Source organism: Buceros rhinoceros, unplaced genomic scaffold (genome assembly GCF_000710305.1).
Source record: "Buceros rhinoceros silvestris isolate BGI_N320 unplaced genomic scaffold, ASM71030v1 scaffold44448, whole genome shotgun sequence".
Classification (NCBI taxonomy): domain Eukaryota; kingdom Metazoa; phylum Chordata; class Aves; order Bucerotiformes; family Bucerotidae; genus Buceros; species Buceros rhinoceros.
In genome coordinates, this window is record NW_010428266.1 from 10,304 (window position 1) to 36,656 (window position 26,353).

The 26,353-nt window shown below is 40.6% G+C and overlaps 1 protein-coding gene across 1 annotated transcript in view; it reads left to right on the plus strand.

The window, feature by feature from the left end:
- The first annotated feature begins 2,938 nt into the window (after positions 1–2,938).
- Positions 2,939–26,353, plus strand: part of KIAA0930 (KIAA0930 ortholog) — a 25,163-nt gene continuing 1,748 nt past the window's right edge. The window contains exons 1-8 of the mRNA XM_010142193.1: positions 2,939–3,079; positions 13,318–13,425; positions 14,705–14,782; positions 17,496–17,597; positions 18,035–18,175; positions 20,069–20,263; positions 21,537–21,699; positions 24,419–24,574. Of these exons, the coding sequence (XP_010140495.1) occupies positions 2,969–3,079; positions 13,318–13,425; positions 14,705–14,782; positions 17,496–17,597; positions 18,035–18,175; positions 20,069–20,263; positions 21,537–21,699; positions 24,419–24,574 (1,054 nt within the window). The 5' untranslated portion in view covers positions 2,939–2,968. The remainder of the gene's footprint in view (positions 3,080–13,317; positions 13,426–14,704; positions 14,783–17,495; positions 17,598–18,034; positions 18,176–20,068; positions 20,264–21,536; positions 21,700–24,418; positions 24,575–26,353) is intronic.

Below are 26,353 nucleotides of genomic sequence, written 5' to 3' on the forward strand. Positions count from 1 at the left end.
AGCTTCTCAGGTTTTTGCAGGTACTGCCAGAATCTAAAAGCAGTTTAATCTTCAGTTATGATGCTGGATTTAGATATCTTGATTTTTGCTTTATAAGGGAAAAGTATTTCCCCTGATAGAAACATTCTCATAGAAATTTAGGAGTGGCTTGGCTAGGGTTATTTTGTTTACTCATTTATGAAGTAAAACCAAAGCGGTGTACTTCTGGACATAGGACTTTTTCAGAGGTGATTCTTACAGAATGTAGATTTTTCTTTTTTTTTATTTTTCCTTCGATATTCCTAGACCTCCAGATGAACTCGGGGCAATCCTCTTTCCCCCTTTCCTTCTGCCTCCCCATTTAATTAAGGCTGAGAATTCGGGTACCCAAAACCCGTGAGATTTAGTCAGTTTCTTTGAGACCATCAGTGAATCAGGATGAATGTGTGCCCTGTTTTCTACTCTTTGCTAAATATAGAGGTGGGACTGGATCATGGTGTCCCTGGCTGTCACTGGTACCACATGAATGTTTTTAACAAAGTTGAGCTGTATCTTTAGAGCTGTAGGGAATTTTGCTTTCAGTATTCCAGCTGAGGAGACTGCTCCTGAACTTCATGGCTGGGAGGCTTAGGAACCAGCTTAGAATTCCAGCCTACACGTGTTGGTGGGTAGCTTAGAGCCATTTGTCCTTGTGTCAGTGGTATAACCTTAAACCTGAATAGTCCTTTTTCTCTTCTTGGTGCTCATCTGTGAGGATACTGACTGATAATCCTGTAATTTCTCAGCCTGATTTTGTGAGTCTGGACATGTTTGAATCCACTCATATGTGTTAGCTTCTCAGATATCACTGTTTGCTATGCAGCCCTGATCAATTTGTGCCTAAGGGAGGGAGTTCAGATGGTGCAGATGCCCCACATCCCATATCTGGTATCTTTAGTACTTGATTCCCCATCTCTGCTGGAAAAACTGGATAATATTTAAGTGCTTTGCAGATTTTATTCACAATTGCACCGTATGGTTTATTCTGCCTTAACTGGTTGAAATTACTTCACTGCAGCCATGCAAATAAAGCAATTGCAGCATGGTCTGGTATTAACCTGCGCCGGAAATGAACTACCTTGGCCTTTTTATGTTCTCTCTCAGCTTTTTCATTACTTTTTTTAAAAAAAATATTATCAGCTATGTACATATTTTCAAATACTGTCCTACTTGATAACAATTAATGTATTCTGTGCATGGTCCATCAGTGGAATTTCATTTTGTTTTCAGTTTTACTTTTGGATTTAGTTGAAGAGACCTATGATTTTTATTTCAATCACCCAGTTGTCTGCTAAAAAATTTGACAGTCTAACCTCCTGACCACCACAGAGATTAAAGACTGGAAGAAAGATTTGTCTTGCAAATACTACGCTCACAATGAAGTAGGAAAATGTGCTGAGTTACACTTGTGGATTAAAAGATTGATTGATTGCTTTATGAAGCCCTGAAGTTAGCCACGAGTGTCTAAGAGAAATTGTGTTTGTTGTTATGGTGTATGTCAGCTTTCTTGATAATGGACTGGAAAATCTTCTAAAGCTTAATCCAAGTATCGCTGTAAATAAATGTTGCTTCTGTCTCATGCAAGATTCTTCTCTCTGCAGAACTATTTCATATGTGCACTGTGCTGCTGGGAGGGAAACCCACCAACCTGAACGGTTGCCGAGGGCTGTGTCAGCCAATATGTAGCTCTTAGGGAAATAGCCACTGTAAAAGATAGATGTTATGGAGGCAGCTTGTCAGCTGCAGGTGTCTACATACACACACCCACACCTGTCTCACTGTATTGTGTGTAACACTACCATCCATCATCCATTTCAGGGTTTTTTTGCTGTTTCTCAGCAATATAATTTTTTTTTTTTAGTGTTTCTCTCTTCGCAGGTTTTAAAACTGCGAGACTCTGGCTAACAGCTGCAGTTCTCTCTCAGTAGGGCTCCAGGGAGGGGATGCAATTACTCCATCAAGGAACCTCCAGTAGGACTGAGCAGCAGTGGACAAATTCAGCTCCCTTGTCACCAGGCACAGTAGTAGTTTCTCTCCTTGTCTATATAAATTTGGTCTCTCACAGTATGGGAGCATTATGGCACAGAAGAGATGCAGCACTTTCTCCTGTTTTATTACAGTTAAGTGCTTTGAAGAGTTTCATAAAATGTGATGTCACCTCTGCTGTGCCTCCTTTTCTTGATGAGGAGCCAACTGCCATGCTATTGCTGATGCTGCTGTAATTTGTGTCCTTGAACAAGACTTTGTTGCATCATCTTCCTCCTGTTTTCCCCTTCCTCCCCCTGCTTTTTTCTTGTTTAATTGGGATTCAGGACTTAAACTTGTTTCCTCGAGGAAGAGCTGAGGTTTGTTCCTTGTCAGAGAGCAGGTGAATTAGTTGCCCCTGCACAGGTATGTTCTTGTTCCTGTGCATTGATATAAGGATGGTATCAGCTGTCAGTTTCTGAAGGGTTGGCTGTGTTCTGCGAGAGCATATGATAAACCTGTTGGCAGCTGATGGCTTTATATCATTGACTGGAGCATGTATTAGCACTACTTTTTAAAATTACTCCTTGAGTACTTCTGTGATGTATTCTTGGTCAGTGTGCTGGTCCTGTCCTTCTCCATGGTATACGCATAGCCAGGATTTATGCATGGGCCCTGATCTGTGTTCGTCATGCACAGGGGCAGATTGATTGTCAGAATGTGGTTTTGTTTGACGATGGCCAAAGATGGCCTGTAAGTTCATGCCAGATGGTGGCTGTGCTGTACGCTGTAGAAAAACTTATTCTGAGCTGTGCAAGAGTATTTCCAATGCAGTCAGGCTCGACTGCACCACATGTAGCAAAAGACTTTGGGTGTCGCGTTAAGCACAATCAAATGTGACATTCTGGTTCCACAACTCTGTTTCTCCTTTCTTTTATGCCCCCTAGGGTGTTTCAAAGATGACCGTATTGTTTTCTGGACTTGGATGTTTTCAACATACTTTATGGAGAAATGGGCCCCCCGGCAAGACGATATGCTCTTCTATGTCCGACGAAAACTGTCCTATGTCAGCGGTGATAGTACAGAAGGGAAAAAGGTGAGTAATGATATATATTAACCTGGGAAATTTAAGGTGATGTGGGATTTGGTGTTCTGGAGTACCTGAGCCACCTGAAGGAACTAGCAACCATAAGGAATCTCCAGCTCCGCCCACCACAGAAGTAATGCAAAACTGGCCCATAGAGAAATACTGTGGTTAATGCTGTGAACATCAGCGACAGTAAAAGTAAGCTTCACTATCACTGATTTGATTTGATTAGAGAATATGCGTGGTTTTTTGGGGAAGCTTTTATGTTGGTCAGCCTGCATTCAGGGGCAAAGGGAAGACATCTGTGCTCATTCTTGTTTTACTTTTCAGTGATGATACTTTATAAATTGCAAGTTTAAATCTGTAGAAAGGGAGGAAAAAAGGAGGAGGAATATGGTCACTCTGGTATTTCTAGAAGAACCCTTCCTGAGATACCGGAGTATCAGGAGTGAATACCTATTGGGTAATTAGTAGCGGAATATATGCAACCTCCTGGAGTTGGGGTACAGTAGTAACAAACAGTGAAGAAATTACTGTATTCTCATAATCTCTATTTAAGACAATATGCTCTCCTGTAGAAGTACGGTTTCTTGAAAACATAATCAAGTAGCCTTGTGCTGCCGCACAGATATATTCCCATTAGAGATTTGAGAAACTCCACAGCATTTCATGGCACTTTTAACTTAGGTGGGAGAAACAGAAGCAAGAGAAATTACAGTTTTATTGGGAATTAAGGAGATGGCTGCAGAGGATCAAAAGCAAGAAGATAAATGGAGGAAGAAAACTGGGATTAACTTCGTGACATAATATAAATAATTTATAAGGTTGTTGAATCACAGATATATGGACGTGCTGTATACAAAAGTTTTTAACCTGGTATACCAGAGTTCTCTGGGTTTAGATGTAGTGATATAAAGAACCATAGTTGTCAACTTCCTTGAGAAAAGGATCCCAGGAGATTTTCCCACATTTTTGTTGGAGATATAGGAGAATTATATTCTTGCTTCCCCTCCAAGTTCCATCATGACAAGCGCTGAGGAGAAGATAACAAAATATTGTTCTTTCTGTGTTAGATTAGTGGTTTAGTAATCTTCAACGGGAGTACTTGGAGCCTTAAGTCTTCTGGAGGAAACTTTCATGGTAATTTGTTTAAATGACTATACATGCCTTCCTGTTACACATCAAATGCCACTGTGGATTTGTTCAGCCTAATAGAAGCATGGGTGGTTTAACTACTTGTCCTTCCCAACAGGGAAGGTGAATCTCACAGGAAGACTAGTCGCTTAAACAGAGATTGATCAGGGGTCTGTGAATGAATTTAACTTACTAATCCTTTTAAATTGTTTGAACCTGTCATGGTGAGAAGACAATGAAATAAACCCTTCTGTTTTCTCCCAGAGCTTTATTTAAGCCTCCTAAAAGCATTGTAAATAATTTTTATTTGTGAGGGTGTTTGTAAGTGGTAGTTCTTACAAAATCAGCAGCAGTGAATTGCTTGCTCTAACAACTGAGATGGGAAGTGTACCTTATAGCATACATGGTATTTCAGAACTCTGAGAAATGAACCTTTCCTGTGACTTTGAAGTACTTTAGATGCCTTGTGAAACTTCATAGTTTGGTGAGTCTTTTGGTATCTGTGTAACTCTCCTCCTGCTTGATTTTTAGCTAACTGCTTTGCAGTTCCAATTCCTCCTGCAAGTATCCCTGTCATCCACCAAACTGTGAGCTCTCATTTTTGTCCCCAGAGGTAGACTGAAAAGACAGATGAAGGGGAGAGCTTCAGAGCTGTTTGGAATGGTAAAGGGCTAGAATGCCCTGCTGGCTTATGCCCAGGCTGTGCCAAACGGTCTGGAGATGATTTCTCCACAGGCCAGGCAGAAGCTGACTATTAGGTAACCGTAGAAGTGGGTCTCTGTAGCTTGGGTATGCAGCGAAGCCAGTTCGTTGGTCTTCCATAGACACTAAATCCGTGCTCTGGGTTTGCTTGGCATTTGTGCGCTTCGACTGAAGAATGCTGGCAGAGACATGTGAGGTGAATCGTTGTCCTGTAACATCTGAGAACATTAGTTTATATTCATGAAAATAGGATCTGCATAGCTTTGAGCACAGTAAGCTTCTGTAGATTGTTAACAACAAAAATGAATTGAGTGGGGAGTGGCTGTTCTGAATGCTGACAATGGTGATGTTTGTTTTCTGAAATGACGAGTTCACATGGTGTGTTCACATCATTTACATGCTACGGTGTGATGATTCATGTCAGTGAGAAACAAGTGTCCATTTATCAAATAGTTTTTGGGTTTTCATGGCTCTCCTGTGTGATTAAAAGTTACTCCTGCTCCTGGGTTGTGGTTTTTTTCCTGTGCTTACTGGAGCTGAAGAGTTTCAGCAATAACATTTAATTTTAAGTTGAAGTGTAATAAAGGATAAGCCGAAAGAATCTGATAGCATCAAGATTAGAGGTTCTGTTCAATTTTAAGGCTGAATGAGAAGGGCTTTGGATGCAGCTTAGTCACAACAGCTTGAAATAATAAATCTCAGAGTTTGATAATGATGGTGGTAAACTACTCTGCCATCATAAATTTTGTTCTTAAAGGCCTTTTAAATGATCTACTTTGTCGACCCTCTGGTCTAAGCAACTTTCCGTTTGCTTCTTTCTTCTACCCCACCAATTTCTAAATTGCTCACATATAGGTGAAACAGTAATTAATGTACTCTATGCCAAAGCAGAACTGCCATGTCAAAATCTGGGCTATATCCATTACACAGAATCTTGGATCTCAGAGAAGTGCATTCAGCTCTGTGTTTACTTGGCATGTCACAATAACACTCTTGCAGTTTTTCTTCCCAAGTTTTGAAGATATTTCTTCTCTCAGTGTCTTTAAGCAAAACCACAGGCAACATCTGCCAGGATCTGTGCAGGCAGGGCACTGCGGAGCATAGCTCTTATCAAGGTTGAGGGATTTAGAAGGTTTTTTTAAGGTGCAATCCCTTCAGCTTGTCACTCTTTATGCACTGTTTAAGTCAAGACTCAAAAACCCCCTTTGCTGCTGCTTCACATACCAGCTGATGTGCCCTGCTGGAAATGGATGCTCACTTACAAAGGTTCTGTTCATTACCAAAACTACACCTTTAAAAGGTTGAAGTGGTTGGACTTGAGATTCTGATTTTAAAGTGATATTAGATCAAGATTTAATATCTCGTGTCTCTTTCCATTGCAAAATGTGTTTATAGAGGATTACACTTTGTTACAGCTACGAACTTCTTATCTTTCTGTAGAGAGAAGCTTTACTTTCTCTGGGGACTACAGAAGGCGCTAGTATGGTGTTGACAACTGCCAAGTAGGGAAACTAAGGTAAAACCTCATTGATAGACCAACAGAGCTAGGTTGTATTAACCCCTTCAGCCTTGCATCACTCTTTGTCACTTGGAAAGGGTGCTGTAATTTATAGGGCAAAGCAATAAAAAAGACAAGTGTAGATAAATGTAAGACTGTTGACGTATGTTCTGAGCTTGCCTGGATTTTGGAGTAGGTCCTGTTTTCTTCAGTGTCATATAAATGTGGAGAAGTGGAGCTGCTGCCAAATGCATGGGGTAGTCATTCAGGCTGTTAAGTTTCAAAAAAGCTTAAGCTACTGATGTTGTGGCTGCAGCTTCAGAAATAGAACTGAACTGGAGCCATGGTTTACACTTTTATGTGCATCTGGGCCTGCAACACAAGAAATATTGGCTGTGGTGGGAGACCAGTTAGTTTCCAAAACTAAATCACTTTAGGCACGTGACTCCCACTGAAAATTACAGGATTTTCGGAGCTGAATCTCTTAATTCACTGCCACCATCTGTCTGGCTGGAAGATTTGACAACCTGAACTCAGCATTCAGCAGAAATGCAAGTTTTAAAAATCTTATGTTGCTGTCTCTGTCATACCTTTCAGAGCAGTGTTGTTTTGGTTTGGTTTTTGTTTGTTTTTTGGTTTTTTAACGTAGTAACGTGTAATTAACCTTGAATTTCAGCAGCTGGACTTTACAAATGAGAGCACTTCTCACTCTAAGGTAAACTAAAATGTGGACTTTAGGGCAGTCTTATGTCATTAGCTGTCATCTGTAACCAGATCAATAAATGTCAGGTTGTAAGGAATTACAGCAGCACTGAAATCCATGTGAGCAGTGGGAATAGTTTTGCAGAACTGAATATCAAAAGAAAAAGAAATAGGAGGGAATAAAGGCTGCTTGTGAGTTGACTTTACTGTTTTCAAGCTTAGACTGCAACTGTGCTTGTTTGGTGAACATGTGATGAGTCAGCTGCTCTGTGGGTCCAGTTACCTCCGTTATCCCCAGCCTGAAGCTTTCAGCGTTGCGGCACATTAGTCTGTGGAGGGTAGAAGAAGGTTGTGTAATGAAGTGGTGCCAGACTCGAATTTAGCATCTCTTGCTCAGAGCTTTGTTCAAGGAACAAAGCTTTGCTCTCCGTCACAGGTGTGTGAGGCTTTCTCTCTTAAAGCTCTTGGTTAGCACAGTAAAAAGTTCCAAGGTATTCAGTTTATAATCATCTTAGTCCCTTAAGGATTTAAGTCCTGCTTAATTGTTAGAGGGAAGAGCAGTCAGCCTGGTCACATTGTTCTCTTTGAAATTCCAGATTAACTATGGAAAGAAAGCATAGCTCTGGCTCTTTGCCTGATAAAAGCTAAACTCAAGTGATTGGGAACCATGCTGAACCTTATCAAATATGGTGAAATCACTGCCTGTTTTAACCTCCTTAACTAGTATCAAGCCTCAGGAATGAAAAAATAATAGGGCAGATCATGCTAATGATTCTCCTTGCAAGGGCTGCCTTTCCCAAAGTATCTGTCCAGTTTCCTAATTGCAAGCAGTGTCAATAAAATATAAATTAAGTTTTAATAATGCACTTTTTTTTCTTTTCATTTTTGTACCAAATAGAAATGTTTTATACAATCACGTTTTTCTTTTTAGCTTTCCCAGAACTTATTTGTAATAATTATCATTGCTTTATCTATTTTGTACATGACAACTAAAAAACCTTACAAGGTCTGTGGCTTTTAGTGATAGGACTGCAAATAGGTTTATGAATCCAGCAAATTACTTTGGTCCAAAAGAAAAGGTCCGGTGTGGTGAATCTTCACAGGAATGGAAGTTATACGTAATTATTCCTCTACAACGTCTGATCATAGTTACCTGGTTTTTAAACATTTCAATCTAGACTATTGTAGATACACCGATGTCAGATTTACCTTATGGTATGTGTGCGTAAGTGACAAAAACTTGAAAAATCTTGAGATGAAATCCCAGGTCCTGTGAAGTTGCTGAGAATTTTGCCATTCAGTTCAGTGGGAGGATTTAATTCCCATTAAATACCGAGGGTAAAGTAAACGGAGTTGCAGAATAATATAGCCAGGCCTGTGGGTATGTCTGATCCCTTCTAAAAATCCCCTTTGACTAATCTTGCTTTTCTTGTCTGCTGTGACTCCATTCCTGCAATATTCCATGGGCACTTCCAAAAGTACGGTTTATCTCCTCACTCGGTCCCCGGTGACCCTCCAGCAATGTTCCATGCCTCTTAACCTGTGTAGTCCTTTTCTGTCTTTTTGGTTGCTAACAAGGCAGAAGGTAGCCTGTGCTGTGGGTGGTTCATTGCAAATGGCATCTGAAAAAGACAGAGCTTCCCTGGCCCTTCTTCAGAAGTGGTAGAAACACGGAGGTGTCTGATGGCCAGTTGTCATGATGATACAGTCCATGAGACCTCTGTCAAGTTTGAAATTGGCTGATGCATTTGAAAGATGGGTGGGAGTAGGAAGGAACTCCATTGTGTGACTCCCATTGTCTTAAACTAGATGTTGTATTTTTTCCACATTATATGCGCCATTACGTCAGTAACTCTACAGCTTTTTATGCATATAGCCAGTTTGCTCAAAGATGACATCTGCCTGGTAATCCCACATCCACGTGAGATCATTGCCGCTGTTGTGAAGTCCTAAGCACCTGCAAGAGATGTGAGGGAGTACAGGAAAGGAGAAGATGTTTTGTAACAAGTTCAGCTGTTTATTTAAACTAACACGGCTCTTTCAGGATAGGAAATATTGCAGCTATTTTTGCAACTGAGTCTGGATGATTTTGACTTGAATGGGTCTCCCATTTACAGGTAAGTCTGACAAAACAGTGAATTGTTTGTTTACACTGCAATTTAAAAAGCACTTTGCTGGTAGCTGCATGCTGCCATTAGTCAGGATGATCTGAGCTGCAGTTTCTTGCCTGTGGATCATAAATGAGTAGCAGAAGTGACAGTTGCCCAGCATTTCTCATGCCAATAGATGGAAGAGGAAGTCCAAAGCTATGAATAGACTCTCCTGGGTAACTGCATCATGGAAGAAGATGAACAGCTGCTGTGGGGCACACAACTTGTCCCATTTGGACCTTTGAAGGAACCTCAGCAAGATACTGGGGTCTGAGATATCTTCTTGCTCTTAAGATTTATCCAGAAACGCTAGAAATTACAGTCAGTTTTTTAGATCGTTTACTGCTCTTTCTGTTGGTTTGGCTTTTGATTATACAAAGTGGTTGTGGGGAGAGAATTCCAAGTAATTAATATTAAAACAAATATTTAGAAAATGGATGGACTTGTCCAAGGTCAAACTTTGCCTCTTACACGAAACAATTTATAGTCACTTTATTGCAGTAGGCTTTGTTTCAGCTTTTACAGCTAAGGCGGGTGACAAGTTGCTATGGCAACTGGGCATTATGCTGGCCGTATGTGGGCTTCAGAGTGCGTTCCGGGAGGATCAGGTGCACCTTCTGAATAATTAACAGGATATGGGAGAAGGAAATGGGAACTTTGTTTTGGAGGGCTTTCTTTTTGTTGTCCTCTACAGTTATGCCTGTGAAAATTACAGTAGCCATAATCATAAGAAAGCTCTGTATGACATCTGACAGAATCTTTCTTTTTCACTTTAGTCAATTGTCACATTGTTAAATGCAATTGTCCCCTTTTAAATATTATATTAGATATAAATATTCTAGGAAAGGTTTGTAATGTAGTCTGTTGTCAATATCATTGTCCCTTCTGCAGCTTCTCTATGTGACAGGACTGGGGATGCACCCTTTCCATAGGGCTTCTCTGCATACTCCAGAAAATACCAGAGTGCTTTGATTTTCTTCCATTTTAACAGAGACGGGTCCGTCGATGCCGAGCGGATGAGTGAGCAGATGGATTTTCATGGGTGACTTGGTCATATCAGTTCATGTTGTCTTACTGAGTGCATACTCTTCAGTGAGTAGCCTGTTATAAAACACGAAAACACTACTTCTTATACAGGTCTCTGTTATTGCCACTTCTTCTAGCTTGTTAAATATACCAGGACAAAGTCTTTGGAGATTAATTGCCTCTGTGCTATTTGTGGTGATTTCTTGTTCTGAGGAAATGCCCTATTTCTGCAATAGAAATATTTCTTTCTTCAAAGAGTCCTACCAGCTCCTGGGATACTCTATTTTTCCTCTGAATTGCATCACATTGTTGCTGTGTTCTAGTGCATAAGCAAGGAAACAAGGAGTGACCTGCGTCTCGGTGGTCTGGTGGGTGGGGAGTTTTTGCCCAGAGAGCCAAATGCTGTTGTTACAGCAGCTGCACACTGTAAGGAAAGTTCAAATGTGTTTTGCCAGATTTTTGGCAGGTCAGTCTCTGTGCAGCCAGTCTTGCTCTTATGATCTGGAGGAGGAGCTAAAGCCAGAGACAGTGTAAGGATTTCAGCATTTGTCACTCTGATCTGTATTGCTGCTGGGTTTCAGGCAGCAGTCTTGTTTTCCATGTTTCCTTTGTTTTGTGAATTATCTTCACCCCCTCTCCAAGAGCAAGATGAACAGGAATCACTGCACACAAACCCTCTACTGGGTAGCTTCGGCTCAGACTGAATCTACGTCCTAATATCTGCTAATCTCAGACCTGGTAAAAATACCTGTTTGGTAAAAAATGTTCAGACCAGGGCAGAATGACCTGCATTAAATCAGGGTCATGGAGCTTATTGATTTTTTTTTTGTTTGTTTTTTAGATGCAGAAATCAATATAATCCTTCCCTTTCCCATCACCAGTATATTAAATTAGCTTGAAATTTGTGAGGCTCTGATTTGTGATCCTCTGTCACTCTGGCTGCTGCTGTCTCCTTTCTCTGTGGGAAAAGGTCTCCCCTGACCTGCCCGGTTCTCACTTGCTGAGATCCATACCCTGGACAATTTATTGCCTGGCAAAAAACCAGAATTCCTTGAACTCCTTAAATTAATTTCCTTTGGAATACAGCATGGCTTAAGCACTTGGCTCGGGGAACAGCAGTGGCAGTGAGTCATGGTGATCCACCGTGACCTAATCCACAGGTTGTACCACCCAGGAATCCTACTCTAAATTAACGCATAGGGAAAAAGTGATTAAAGAAAGGCCCTTTCTTCTGTCATTATCTGTGACCGGGCTGGGGGAGTGTTCCATGAAAGTGGTGGTGTGCAATGGCTTTGTAATGGCCGGGGAGTAGTAGCTCAGTGTGTCGCTAAATATCATTAGCAGAAAAAAAACAGTGGCTGACTTCTGCAAAGGGAAGTTTAAACTTTATCATTAAGAGGAGATTAAACTCTTTCTCGATTAAAATAAAGGCTCTATCGATAAGGAGGCAGAAGAGAGTGGGGTGGCGTTTGCTGAGCACTTGGTCTGGATTAGCCTGGTGTTAGAGCTGGACCAATTACTCAGTCCTGCCTTCACCCAGTCCTCTTGCTGCTGTCTTTCCTTCAGAGAAGAGCGTGGCTTTTGTTTCACAGGGTTTCTGGAATCTTGTGAATGTGATGCTTCTGTGCTTTTAGGCATGAAAGTGTAAATATCACCTTTGGTTTTTTTGGAGATGAATTTAAATTAAATTATTTCCCTCAGCTGTTCACAGCTTAGGTTTTTTTACAGTAACTCTCATTAGTTTTTGTGATTATGTTGCCAATAGAAAAATTCATGAATACGAGCTTTAGAAGAAATAAAAACAAAACAATGGAACGATGATGTATGAGTCTACGGGCATTTTTAAAGATAATTGTAAGTTGAAAAATGAATGATAGAAAACAGTGCATTCGGCTCTCATGATAACTGATGATAGTGTCAGTCCTGAAATATCATGCTGTTTCACTGTTCTTCATAATACTTTGGTCTTGTAGCTTTATCCTTTCCAGAGGAGTTGAAATAAATAGTTACCATAGGGCTTAGTCTTAGTGAGTTTGATTTCATTGTCATATTCTGACTTCTATGACAATCTGTCTTTTAACAGATCAGATCTACCCTTCTTTCTCTGCCCTTACCAAAGAAAAAAAACCATTCATGAATTGCCCTGTTTGCAGTGATGTGAACTGGTCACAATGTTCCATATATTTCTTAAACATCTGTTAAAGTGTTACTGTGTTAATAAAAAATAATTGACAAAGAGAAAACAAATGCTTTTTCCAGATATTCTATCAAGGTAGCATGGCTTTGACATCTGTTAAGTATGCCACAGGTCACCCTGTTTCGTATTTCAAACCAGTTCAGAGGTTATGCATGCTGCAGATTTTTTTTGCCGAGTGTCAGACTACCATTTAACTCTGTGTACTGCATCGAGTCAAGTATTTGTCTCAGTTGCTTCAGTATGTTAGCATTGGTAGAGTTGTTTGTACTTTCTGGGATTATTTGGGATTTTTCACTTGCTTGGTTTTAGTACACTGAAAATCTCACATGTAGTTGATACTGTCAGTGTAAAACATTTAGGAGTTACCAAAATGTCTTCTGTGAGGCATTAATTAGTGGACTCCGTTTTTGCAGAGTCTCCCGCCACACCTGGGAACAAGCAACGCTACCAGTTAGCCAGTGTTAATCATTGAGTCTGGTGACATGTTTGATTCCAAGGGATTGTGTTAAGAGAAGTATATACATGTGCGAATGGCTAATTTTATTTATCTATCTCATTTTTGCTAAAACACAGCCATCGTAAGAAATAAATTATACTGGTGTCCAAAATTGAGATTCCCCTGCACAGACCTGCCTTTCTCGCCTGTTCTCCTTCACATCTCCTGTTCCCTCAGCTTCACTTCTTACATGCAAAGCCTTGCACTTGAGCTGACCTTCCATGGTCGACAAGATCTCATCAGGAGGAAGCTACACAACATAGAGCTTCTGGTGTCAGTTTTACGTGTGCGTGTAGGTATCCTGCGGTAGTATTTTTCAAGGTGGTATGGTCTTTTTCTTAGCAGGTTGAAGTTGAAGTTTACCGGAGAGATTCTAAGAAGCTTCCTGGCCTGGGAGACCCCGACATTGACTGGGAAGAGAGCGTCTACTTGAACCTCATCCTACAGAAGGTAACAGTGATGCTTATCTAATTTGCATGGTCAATTTATGCTGGAGAGGTTTTAGGGTAGAATTTGATCTGTCCCCTTTTCTCCCTGGCTTGGGGGATTTGAACGTTATAAAGAATATATGGCTTTAACATAGCCTTTCAAAGTCTAAATGAACATAAGCTGAGATGCTGACTATTTTTCAGTAAAGTCCTAATAGCTTTCCTCAAAAAAATTTAAATGTATCCAATAAAGCTGGGCTGAATTTTATACTCTGTAACAGACTTCTGCAAAATGGAAGGCTTTGTCAAGTTTAATAGTTCCTGAGAGTGAACAAGACTGTTAGACAAGAGACATTTCCTTTAGAGTTCACAGCACTGGGGCAGCTAAGAGAGGGATCTGCTAAGTGGAAATGCAGTAAAGTTGTTACACATTGCACTGGGATTTTTCTGCTGTTGACATCAGAACTTTAATAAAACTGGTTTGGGTGGTGGTGGAAACGTGAAGTTAGCACAGATTTTTTTAATTAACTCGTAGGGTATTTAGTTATTGCATATGTTACATTGGCACTTAGGGAAGCCAGAAGTTACTATCGTCATTTCGGAGCCTGTAAAAGTTTTGTGGATTATGGTCTTGGAATGAAAGACTGCTGGCTCATTGCACATATCCTGGAAAAGAAATTGTTCTCATTTTCTCTCCTTCCTCCCCAAAGTCTCATGGCAGTACTTCGCTGCAGAGAGATGCTGAATAAAACCAGAAGCTGTTTGCTACAGTCAAAATTCAGAGATGCTGTTACAGCTGGGTGTTGCTGTCCAGAGCTGTCACTCTTGCTCCTCACAATTTTTTTCAAGTTGTTTGGCAGGCTATGTTCATGCATTCTGATGTTTCAAATGTGTTACTTGTGTTCATTAGTGTTTCTGTTTTTCCCTTCTCGAAGGGAGGATATCTTTTCCACTTCTACCTTGAAATGTGCTTATGTGCGTGTGTCATGCTCATTCCCCCAGCTGAGCAGTAAGCTAGTGTTAAACAATATTGACAGAATTTTCTTACCCATAGGTTGGGTACCTCAACAAGCATCTGTTCAAAATATTTCAGTGTCACGGGGTTAATAAACAAACACGTGCTTGGAAATTGTAGGAGTTTCATTATAGTAGAGAGTAAAGAAAGCAGCAATACCAAAACATCTTTCTTTTTAGCCAGACAGGCAAGAAAATTAAGACACGATGTGTTCTGCTTCATGCACTCGAATGTTTTGTTTTTCTAACTTGAAACCTTTATTTCTCTGTCTGATACTCTGTTTTAGCTGGATTATGTGGTAACATGTGCTGTGTGCACACGCTCCGATGGAGGAGATATTCACATTCACAAAAAGAAATCTCAGGTGAGATTATCCTGTTGTTACTGCTGATAAAAGGTTGGCATCCAGTATCACCTAATCCTAAAAACTGTATCAAAACCAGGGCAGTGGTTCCCAGGCTGTGCTCTGACAGAGGCATCCTTGTGAAGCATCTCAAGTCTTTGTCTAGTGACATTTCCTGCCAGTCATCTAAAAGTGAGATCTAAATGTCCTTTATAGCCTGTCTCAAAAAATGGTAAAGAACTCTGCATGTTTTCAAGATTTCTCTGTCTGTCTGCTGGATGTGTGGGGGGGGTTAGTATGCCCAATTGTTAACCAGTTTGAAGGTAAACCCAAAATCGTATCAGACCTGAGTTATGAGAAGCCTGCAGGGTAAATCTGTAATGTAGGGCCATTAAATGGTAGACAATTTACTGATTACCGTCTTACCTTTTTATTGATATATGAGATTCTTGTTTTCTCACTTAAACTGCTTGTTCCTTCCATCTCCACACAAAAGGCTTTTATCACTTGCTTGTGTGCAGCGTACAATTAATCCAGGGTATAGCATAATGGAGAAGACTGAATAATAAGCATGGAGGGAATAGGGGCAAGGAACCCCAGACTTCTCTCAGTTTCCGGCAGGTCTTGCAACAACTTCTCCTAGCTGGCAGAAATTCTTCTTTAAAAGAATCCTGTTACCTTTAGTAGGCAGTTTTTCACAGGCAGTTCCACTCCTTTAGCTCATTCAGCTGCTTGTATGGCTTTAACTAAAATAAACCAATGCTCTTTAATCCTTTAATTTTGTTTTAACATCTTAAAAAAATTGTTGCTTTGTCTACAAACAGAACTAATTTGCATTAGTGAGGCACGTAATTCTTGTGCTGTTGAGACACCACTTCACAGCACTGATGTAAGCCTTTTATTTCTCAATGTTTTTTCCACTGTTTACTAGGCCAAATTTCACCTCGAGTTAACTTCCACAAAATTCTGATGAGAAAAAGATCTGTAAATATTACACGTAGATTTGAAGACTAGCTAAATGAGGATGAGAGACCTACTCTCAGTGCATGTGAGCAGGGTTCAGTATGAGGAGGAAGTTTTCTCTTCCTCATTCCTGGAGGCTCCTACTGTGGTACTGCTTGTAAAGTTTTGTCTCTTCTCTTCTGGGAGAAACTCAGCACACGTTAAAGCTTACTAGTACATAACTAGTAACATTTCAATGTCGTGAAGTTGATGTATGGAGAGAGAAAAGGCAATTCTACATATTATAGAAAGCGTGTGTGCGGTAGGGCATTTCATTGGAACGTGCACTATTGAGGCTCTTAGTTTTAAATGAAGAAAAGCCAGTATTGTTTTATCGATATTACTGCTCTCATGGTTCTTGCTTTAGACAGTGTATATTATCTTGTCAGTGTGCAGCCAGATGTTGAACAGGTAGAAGCCCTGCTCAGGCATAGGACTCACTGTGCTGCTCCAGACCTGTGACAAAGCTGCTGTGTTCATACGAGTAGAGTACCTAAAGCAGGAAACCAGTGTAAAAAAGGGTGACTTCCCTTGAATTATTTTGCAGACTACATTGATTCTCCACTGGCTGGACAATAAGCTCTCTACAAACTGTATTTTCCTCAGGTGTGTCTGACGAGATGGGTTTGGGGTTTGTTTGGGTTTTTTTTTCCTTTAGCTAGCATGAGAATAAGAATGCCTGAAAGATGTCCTTATTTCAGGCGTTGGTGCAGGTGTCATCTTTGAGGAGTCTTGTTACTTTCTAATGCTGTTTCTTGTTATAAAGAAACATTTCATTTTAATAATTGTTATTGAAATGTGCATGTAGGTTTTGTAAGTACAAATAAGGAAAAAACAACCCTCTCATGAATATCTAATATGCTTCCCTTAGTCATGTTTTGTGTTGAATGGTTTGTGGCAAGCGTATCACAAGCCTCACAATCTGGACAGATTCAGAGCTTTCAGAACATTCACAGTGGGCTCAGATTTGACAGGTTTGTTTAATTCAAAGCTTTGTTTGTAAACAGAATTGGAAGCAAAGAAAGCTGCTACTTCTCCCTCCTTACCTGCTTGTTAATCTTGTTAGAATGATAAAATCTAAAGCCTTTAGCTATTTAAACGTAGCTTGTTCTGAGGGATGAAGTGATCAAAGGAGCTCAGGAGTTCAGAGGGAGGAACGTGCAAGAGGAAGCACAGTGGATGGAGGAAGAAACAGACCAGAAGATGAGGATGAGAAATCAAGTGCTTGTCCTCCTGAGGGCCGTTATTCCCATTAGTGAGTGATGATAATTACTCATGGTACTAAGCAAGCAGTAACAATGAAATTAACTGTACAAACAATGGTAACTTTCTTGCTGTGTGTGCATTTGCAGCACATTGCAGTAACTTAAAGAAAGCTCAAGGTGGTTTTCCTTGGTTAATGAAAACAATACCTTAGCTGTACCATACGATGGGATGAGGAGGGGTCAGGTACACATGGGGACGTTTTCTTGGAGCAGCTAGTATTTGATAACTTGGCTGTGAAAACTCAAGGATTTCACAAGTGTTGTCGTTACTGCGAAACAGGCTGTAGTCAGAAACCAGGTCGGCTTTGCCTGCAGGAGGCCCAGCATCTCTAGTGTAACTGAAAATGTTTTCTGACTGAGCAGTGTTAGACTGTGATGTTTTTGTATTGCTTGCCTTGTATTCAGTTTGTCCATCCCCTGAGCACATTTAACTGAGGAAATGGGGTTTTTTTGCATGTCTTTCTCAGCAAGTGTTTGCATCTCCTAGCAAACACCCCATGGACAGCAAAGGAGAGGAGTCAAAGATCAGCTACCCCAACATATTCTTCATGATTGACAGTTTTGAAGAGGTGAGTTCCTTGTTGCTGCAGCAGTTTTGTCCTATTCTAGTCTTATATCCTGATTGGCTGTTTTCTTGTTCCTTTTGAACAGATGTTCTTGGCTAATTGCGGGTTATCTTCCAGTAGTTTTTATTTTATTTATTTGACCTTCCTCTTTCTTTGATGTTTTAAATCTGAGCTTAAAACTGGAGTTTGTCGTCTGTCTTTATGCAAGACAGGCTTAAAGCAAGACAGGCTGATATGAGGACTGCTTATCTCAACAAATGATTTGCAGTGTGCACTGTCTGGTTTTTTGAAAGGCTGGGGTGGAGCGCACAGCTCCCTTGCTTTCTGCCATTTGCGTTGAAACTGCCTTCGGCCTAAGGAGAATCATGGGAATCTGAATATATTTGAATTTTTAACAGCTGCAGTTTTCCTTGAAGTGTTTCATCTTGCATCTTTGACAGGTTTTCAGTGACATGACTGTGGGAGAAGGAGAAATGGTCTGTGTGGAGCTGGTGGCCAGTGACAAAAGCAACACCTTCCAAGGCGTAATTTTTCAGGGGTCCATCCGCTATGAAGCACTCAAGAAGGTCTATGACAACAGGGTAAGGTGCTTCTGAAAGACAACGTCCTTTGCAACACTCACGCTCTGAACACAGTTTTTTTTGCTGCTGAGACTGCTAGCTTTTTGTCCTGTTAGATCATCTGCATCATAATCTGTCTTTTTTGTCTTTGAAAGCTACCTGAAAGCTAATGCTTTTGGCTCAGACAGCTGAGAGGATTCAGATCAGGATGCATTACTCTCATGTTTGCCAAAAGGAGTGAAGCTGATAAGTAGTCAGGAGCGTGACACAGGAATGGATCTGAGGAGCAGAGTCCTGGAAGCCCCTTCATTTTCTTGAAAGGCCGTAGATATTTCTAGTTACTTCAGAGAAGGCACGTTTTGCAGCGAGATCTTAAACTCTGATAACTACCTTGCTATATGTAAAACATGTTTTTCTTTAGTGTATTTTCTACTCACGGCTGTTTTCAAAAGACTGCTATAGTTTCCCTGCCACAGAAAGAAGCTTTCTTTGCTTTCCTACAGAAACATGAAATGCCAGCACTTTCAGGTTCAAATTCAGTACTTCTTGCTGAAGTCAAGAGTGCAAGAGCTGATAAACTTCTCAAACAGTTTCTTATGAAGACAGTCCTGAAAGAGTTAAAAAACCAAAAACAAACGAAAGAAATCCCCACAATAGCTACTGTGACAGTAAACTTAATTTCACTTTGTTCCTGCCCTTGGAAGGAGAAGCCTTGAATAATTGCCCTTCTCCCTGTTTTAAATATGAGTAGTTATATTCTCCTAGCAGTTTTTCAAGAGAACGTGAAACTGGAATTGTTTCTTTGTTCCACCGTCATCTTAGGGTGGAACACAATCATCAGGTGGGTTATTAAAATATGTGGAAATGCAGAATCGCTAAAGACAACATAAGAAGAAAGCCTTGCAGTGGAAAGACAAGATTTGATGTGGTAAAGTCACCTCATAGCCTAGGAATGTCCTGTTTGCCCACACAACTACTTTATATTGCTTTGTTAGATTAAATAAAATTGTTAGCTCTTCAAATACTTAATTATGGCCGAAGACAAAACTTGAAATTTGACCATTGTTTTAACAGAAGTAATCTCTCTGTGCTTTTGAGGGATACTTGATTTCGGTTGTGACTGTATTAATTCTTAGTACAATATGAGTTGTGTTACATGATGAGCATCTTGGCCCTTTCAGACAATAAACTGCTGAAAGTCATGATAAAACATTTAAACTTGTACATAAGTCCTACTTATTTCACTTGGCAAAGCCTTGACTGTTTTCGTATTGGTCTGTTCCTTTTTTCAGTTCTCAGTTCAGTTTTCAGTTCAGTTGTGTTAACTGGAAGTTGAGCCCTTCTGTCTGTTGAGAGAGGGTTCAAAAGCTGTCAGGTTGTTGCGGTGGGCAATGTGATGCAGGTTAGTTGTGCATGGGGGCTGGTTCTTTCTGCTTTGGCCTTGACAGCGTGGACACACGGATGTCTGAATTGACTTGCCACAAAGTAGTGCCAGGATTGTGCAGTGCACTTTGCTACTTTGAAGCATCTTTTGTGTGTGTCTGTTGCTTCTTGGACTCAAACAAGTGTCCCTGCGTAGGCTGTGTTGAGTTGTGCACGTGCCTGCTTATACGCTGGTGTGCCACGTTGTGTGGATCTCCATAAAAACCTTTTGGTTTACCTCAGCGTGCCATTGGGTGACTCTGCCTTTTGGATAGCTGAAGGAGTTGATTCTTCTCTGAGCATCTGTTTTTGTATCTGTAAAATTGCTTCCCTTTTGGAGATTGTGGCTTAAAATGCTTCTTAAGAATCAAGATAATGATCGTTAATCCACTGTCGTTTTGACTTATTCTTAGCGGTTTTCAGAGAATGATAATTATTTGAAACATGGAGATGATGTTATATGATTTTCACTCCTGTCTTGATGCATTTTAGGTGAGCGTTGCAGCTAAGATGGCTCAAAGAATGTCTTTTGGCTTTTATAAATACAACAACATGGAGTTCGTCCGAATGAAAGGGCCACAAGGGAAAGGACATGCGGAGATGGCAGTGAGTAGAGTTTCTACTGGTGACACTTCACCGTACGGGACAGAAGAAGATTCAAATCCAGACTCCCCAGTGCAGGAGAGAGTAAGTAGCAGACCGAAGTACTGATTTAACATGGACACGTTTTGTTCTAAAGCTAGTAGTTGGGCTGAAGCTGGGTTTAACTCCCATAAAGTTCTGAACTTAGGTTTGCCTATGTGTATTTTGAACATACTCAGTATACGCAGATGAATATTTAGCATAATTTCCCTTGAGCAAGTGCTGAATACAGAGATGACTGGATGATTCATACTTTGGAGGAGTGTTTTGTTGAAACAAGAGTGATGTTGATGCCAGGGAAAACGATGATTCTGCCTGTTTTCTATGAAAACTAATAGATTCCGTTTCTGTACAAGATAGGATTTACCTAGAAATGTGGAATTTGTGTATTACATAGGTTGCTTGCTAAGCCTCACAGGAAATGGTACTGTTACGGGATTGTGCCACTCATGAATGCTGCCAATGTGAAGCCTGTATAATATTAAAGCAAAGATTACGGATCTCGATGCAGTACCATACTTAGGCATATGCTTAATTTTACTGTAAGTGCAGTAAAATACCAATAGAATCAGTCCACAGATGCCGACTTGGCCTTCATTCAGTCCTCAGTCCTGAACTTTGTTTTCCGTCAAAGTGTTTTACCAAGTTAACGGGGATTAGGCAACATATCTTCAAGATATTTGTCATTACTTACACTACACGTACAGGGGCATCTCAACTTGTTTTTCTTCATCCTGTATTGAAATACGATACGCATATAATTGCACATTGACTTCACTTTTGCATCAGCGTCTTGGGCTGAGTACTTGCCTTGTGACCCTGCTTCACAGAGACACTGTGACCTTTCTCAGTGGTCCCATGTGGCATCCTTCTAAGCCGGGAAATTCGTACCATGTGTTTGCTAAAGAAATGAAGATGCATAATTTAGTGTGTCCAATACAATACAGTCTTTTGAATTTTAATATACAAAAATAAGATTGACATTCTTGGTGTCTAAATTACTAATATTCCTTTATGACTAAAAATCCTTGTTAAAAGTGATCAGCTAAGGAGACAGATTTTTCCTTATTCATGTAACAGTTGAGGGTGATGATATATCAAAATATTTTCATCTCGATGAGCATCTTGAAGCTGAGGTGACTGTTCAGTTGACATTGTCTGGCCACGCTGATAAAACTTAGAGCTAGACGCCAGTCATGATTTTGATTTTCACACAGGTGACTGCCTCATGCAGTATTTGAGACTGACTGTTTCTTACTAGAAGCATAGAACTTTTTAAACAAAACTTCCTCTAGCATTTCTTCTATTTCCCTTTCAGGTCACTTCTTTCAGCACACCACCAACGCCAGAACGCAACAATCGCCCATCCTTTTTCTCCCCATCCCTCAAGAGAAAAGTGCCCCGAAATCGCATTGCTGAAATGAAAAAATCCCACTCAGCAAATGATAGTGAGGAGTTCTTCAGAGATGATGGTGGAGGAGGTGAGAAGTAATTTCAGCTAAACAAACTTGTCTGGAGAGGGCACAGAGCTATGGGAAGGGAACCTGGTGCTGAATTTTCCAAAATGTTTGCTAGGTGAAAAACCTACCTCCACATGAAGTCCAGAACCGGTGCCACTCTGAAAATGGGGTTATTCACATCTTTTTGAAGGCTGGAGATCAACAGATCCTGCATATGTTTAAAACTTGTCTACCCCTTTTGTATAGACATGTGAGAGAGACTTGGGCAGGAAGGATCCTTCCCCTTTCCCAGCTCCCATGCTCTCAGGTGGCACTCTCCCACATAGCACAACGCGTAGTGGAGTAGGGCAGGCTCTCGTAAACAAGTTCTCTGAATTCCCTGATTTGATGCAGAGCTGGTTAGAGTTGGTGAAAAGGCATTTACTTCGACTGGCTTTGGATCGGCTCTGACTCTCTAAAAAGAAAACCTAATGGATTTGTTTACGTAACGCTTTAACACCTTGTGGAACTCTTCCTTTGAATTCTAGTTACTCAGTATGGAACAACCAGCAAGATAAAAAATTGAGTCTGGTTCGGAATATAGCGTATAAATCCAGTTATATCACAGTTTTGTTATGTCGAAGTCCAAATGGCTTTTCAGATGTTCGGAAACAATTCAGTAGAAAAGCCAAAAAATCTATGTTAGCATGCTAAGAGATAAACATAAAAGGTAATTTCCAGATGCAAGGTCTGTTTGTAGTAGCAAAGGTATTACCCATCAGCAGTAATGGACCAGCTTAGCTAATGAAGAATTGCTCATTAAAAAACAAGCTTAAGTGAAAATGTCTAATTCAAATTCTTTGCAACTTAAAACTGGTTGTGACTAATCCAGTGTTCCATCAATAGAAACCTTTCCTCATTGCTTTTTCCATAATTTGCTTAGTCAAAATGTCTGTTAGTTCATACGAGGTGTGTTTTTTTAGCATGTGTTACTAGGCAAAGGGTAGGGCTTGGGTCAATCACTGTGTAGTGCAGGGAGAAAAGCCGCTTTCCCAGATGAGTCCTGTTTTGGATATTTTCCTAACGGAGGTTGCGCAGGATCAGATGGAGTTCAAGGCATTAATCTGGCAGCCCATATAGGCGATGGTAGTGTTGGCTCAGTATTGTTTTGCAAGATCTGATCCTAGTGTACTTAATCAAAATGATGAACATTCTTACTATCTTAATTTTCTTTTCCTTCTAATATATTTATGGAAGTAAACAAATTCCAGGTTTTCCAGACGTTTTATAGCATGCATAAAAGCTACTGAGTAGTGTGGTTTCACTTAGTTGTAATTGTTTTGACCTTACTATGTTACTGGTCCTAAAAATGAATAGAGGAATATTTTAACAGCTTGTGCTGGGAAGGTTCAATTTATTCGGAGATGAGATTTCTACAAGCAGAAGTAACTAAAGGAGATTTCTTTACAATTTCAGAAACCTGAGTGTCCTACCAGTGTTTGCTCAGGAGCTGCAGTGGTGAATCTTGTTTCGGAGTGGGAAAGCTTTCAGTTCACCCAGAGGTGGGGTTTTGTAGAAGCAGAGATATTCTGGGGCATCTTGGCTTCATGGCTGGAGAATAACTCACTTGTCTAAAGATCAGCAGTGTCTTCTGTTTGGCCAAGTGCAGGCAGATCTGTTGTGGCCCATGAGGACCCACTTCACTTGCTTTTGCTGTGCGCAAGCACGACCCAGCAAAAGAATTGCAGTTACTCTAACTATTGGAGTCAGGTCCTGCTGACCTGCTGACCACAGTGTTCTTGGCATAATGATAATGCGCGGGGAGAGAGGATAGACTGGTTAGCTATATATATTCATGGGAAAGGAGGGAAAACAAGGTATAGATTTTTTTTTTCCCCTCCCACATTGTTATGCATCTTGCTACAGTAGCTGCCACCACGTATTTTTCCTTTGCTAGGGCCTCTTTGTGTGGATCAGGACCCACTTTTAAACAAATGATTCCCAGAGTTTGGATTGTTCTGGATCAGAATTGTGTTCTCTTCAACATCTGCTTTCAGCGCTGTGGTATAGGGGTTAGTTTTATAAGGGAATGGAGGGAAAGTTTAGAAACACTCAAAAAATGCAGCATATGCATTCCTGGCTGTGGGAGGTACCTGCGGCTATAAAAAAATGCTTCTAGCTTACAGCAGACTTGGTATCCTTTTGTTTTAAAAGTTACTTGTGGACATCTAAACTGATTATGAGAATGGCACTGCTGAAGGGTCCCAGGTTTGGCTTTGGGAATGCGTGGAGTTCTGCAGTGAACTGGTGTATTAATGCTGACTCTCCCCCTGTCTGGTAGATGTCAATTGTTCTCATAAGAAACAATTTTTCTTCTGTTATACTTGTGAAATTCTGCATTAGTAACTCCTTAATTTTAGGGATATTCTTTTATTTTATATATGAGGTAAGGCTGGGTTAGGATTCTTCTTGTGCAGTCTGGTAGCAAAGGCTTCATTCCCCCTCCTGGCTGTGAGCAGGTGGTTGTTTACTACTGCTATTAGCTGCTGATATCATTCATTTGCTTCCGTGTAAATGGTGAATTCTGTGCTAGGCAAAATCTGACTGATTTTAAAAAAATAAAAATAGTGTCCTGCATGTGACTTATCTCTAGACAGTGAATAGTAGGCTTTTCTTTTTTTTTTTTTTTGACTTTGAGAAATGTTCCAATGAAACACAGTCAGTACAATCACTTTAAACTTGCTGTCTTCTACCTTTACAGATCTGCATAATGCAACAAATCTGAGGTCTCGGTCCTTGTCTGGAACAGGACGCTCTCTGGTGGGCTCATGGCTGAAGCTGAACAGAACAGATGAAAACTTTCTACTCTATGCACACTTAACTTACATCACTTTGCCATTGCATCGAATCTTAACAGGTGAATTTTAACGTGTATTTTGCATAAACAGAGTCCTTTGATTTACAATCAGCTTTCTGTGTTGGAGGATTCTACTATTAAGACAGAGGAAGAAGTATTTCTCTGTAAGGCAACGTGACTTCTCACACCTCATTTGCTGACCGTAGCGGCAAATCAGTAGGAACAAGTGGAGCGGTGTCAAGCTGTTCTCTGGCTTTAGGGCAGTTTTGATTGGTTACGGTTCAAACAAGGTGGTAGTTTGTACTAACAAATGTCCAGAAGAACACTAGTTGCCTTAATACTGAACTACAAAGTTCATCCATCTTGTAAGTGTATGGCAACTCATTGTCAGCCCGTCCACAGACAGTAGTAGTTGTAGCAGAGACCTGTGACTGGGAGGGTTACAGAAAGGCAGCTCCGGAGTTCGGAGTAACCTGCTTTGCCAATTTTTGATTTGGTTTGCACTGAAGTTGCTTGGACTGATCAGAGTGCTCACACTGATACTTGTAAATCTGTCAGGTGCCCAGTGCCTTTAACTAGACATAATGATGCTTGGCTGTCATATCACGTATAGTCAGAGTCCCCCGTGTCATTGATCTAGCTATGCCAATTTCTCCATCGGTGTTGGCCAGCTCAGCTGGGCTAGGATAGCACACTAAGTTGGGTTTGACAATCTGCAGCAGTAATGAATTTTTTTATTTTCATCCAGAGAACTCTTGTCTGCCTGCAAATACAGATGGACTAGAGAAGACAACTGGTCTGTTTGAACTCTATCCATCAGCAAAGCTGCTAGCCTTTCAGGGATACAGCCTGCAGTATGAAGGTGCCCATGGGATTCTTGAGATACTTCTGAAAACTGGCAAGCAGCAGTGGTTAAGGGCTCTCTCCTCTGTCCAAATGTAGTGGCAATTTTTTTCATGTAGCCTTTACTAGCGTCTGCTTCTGAAGACACACATTGACCATCTCAGGCAGAAAGAAAGTTACATCAGTATTTCAGGTGGGACTATTGCTGAACTCTGAAATCTAGACCAGAATAAAGTGGCATCCTCTGGAATAAAGTTACGATCCCAGGGCAATGTAACATCCTGTGTCTAACTTTGGAAGATCTTTAGAACTGCTGCTTCCTCTAAAATCTTTTTTTTTTTTTCTTCTCTTCCCATCCAGCAGATGGATGACTGCTGAAGAGGTTTGTCTGGACTGTGGGCTTTTGATCAGTGCCTGCTTTTTCTTGTCTGAGTCTAAAAGAGAACACACCTGGAAACAAACCCTGTCCATTACACAGTGGTTGTTTCCAGGCTGTTCCTGAAAGGCAGCTGAAAGAAAAGGAGTTGCTTAACAGCTTAATCTGCTGCTAAAAGAGATGAGAAGATAGTATGGGTGTTAATGTCATCAGTTGTACAATGCTAATGTCATAGTAATAGCGGCAGCCTTGTCCTTGTTTGCAGGCTCGGAGCCTGTTACAAAAGTAGTCTGACTCTTACTCTACAGAAAAGGGAATTCTTGTAGCCGGTAAGGTAGAGGTGAAAATTATATATAGCAAAGAGGTGTTTCAACATTTGTTCTTCCGCTGTATGTAGGGATTGTCTTCAATTTAGAAGAAATTACAGAATCCAGTAAAAATTTGTCCTCTGTAATTAAGGGTGGATTTTGAACAGTGTTTCAGCAAAATACTTAATTACTCCTTATGATAATTGTGTTGATAATCTTACTGCTAGTTAACTGGAGTTACCAAGCTCACTCTCTCACCAGAGGCATTTTGGAGTTCACAGAAGATGTGTTGTTCCTGCTACCATTTAATAC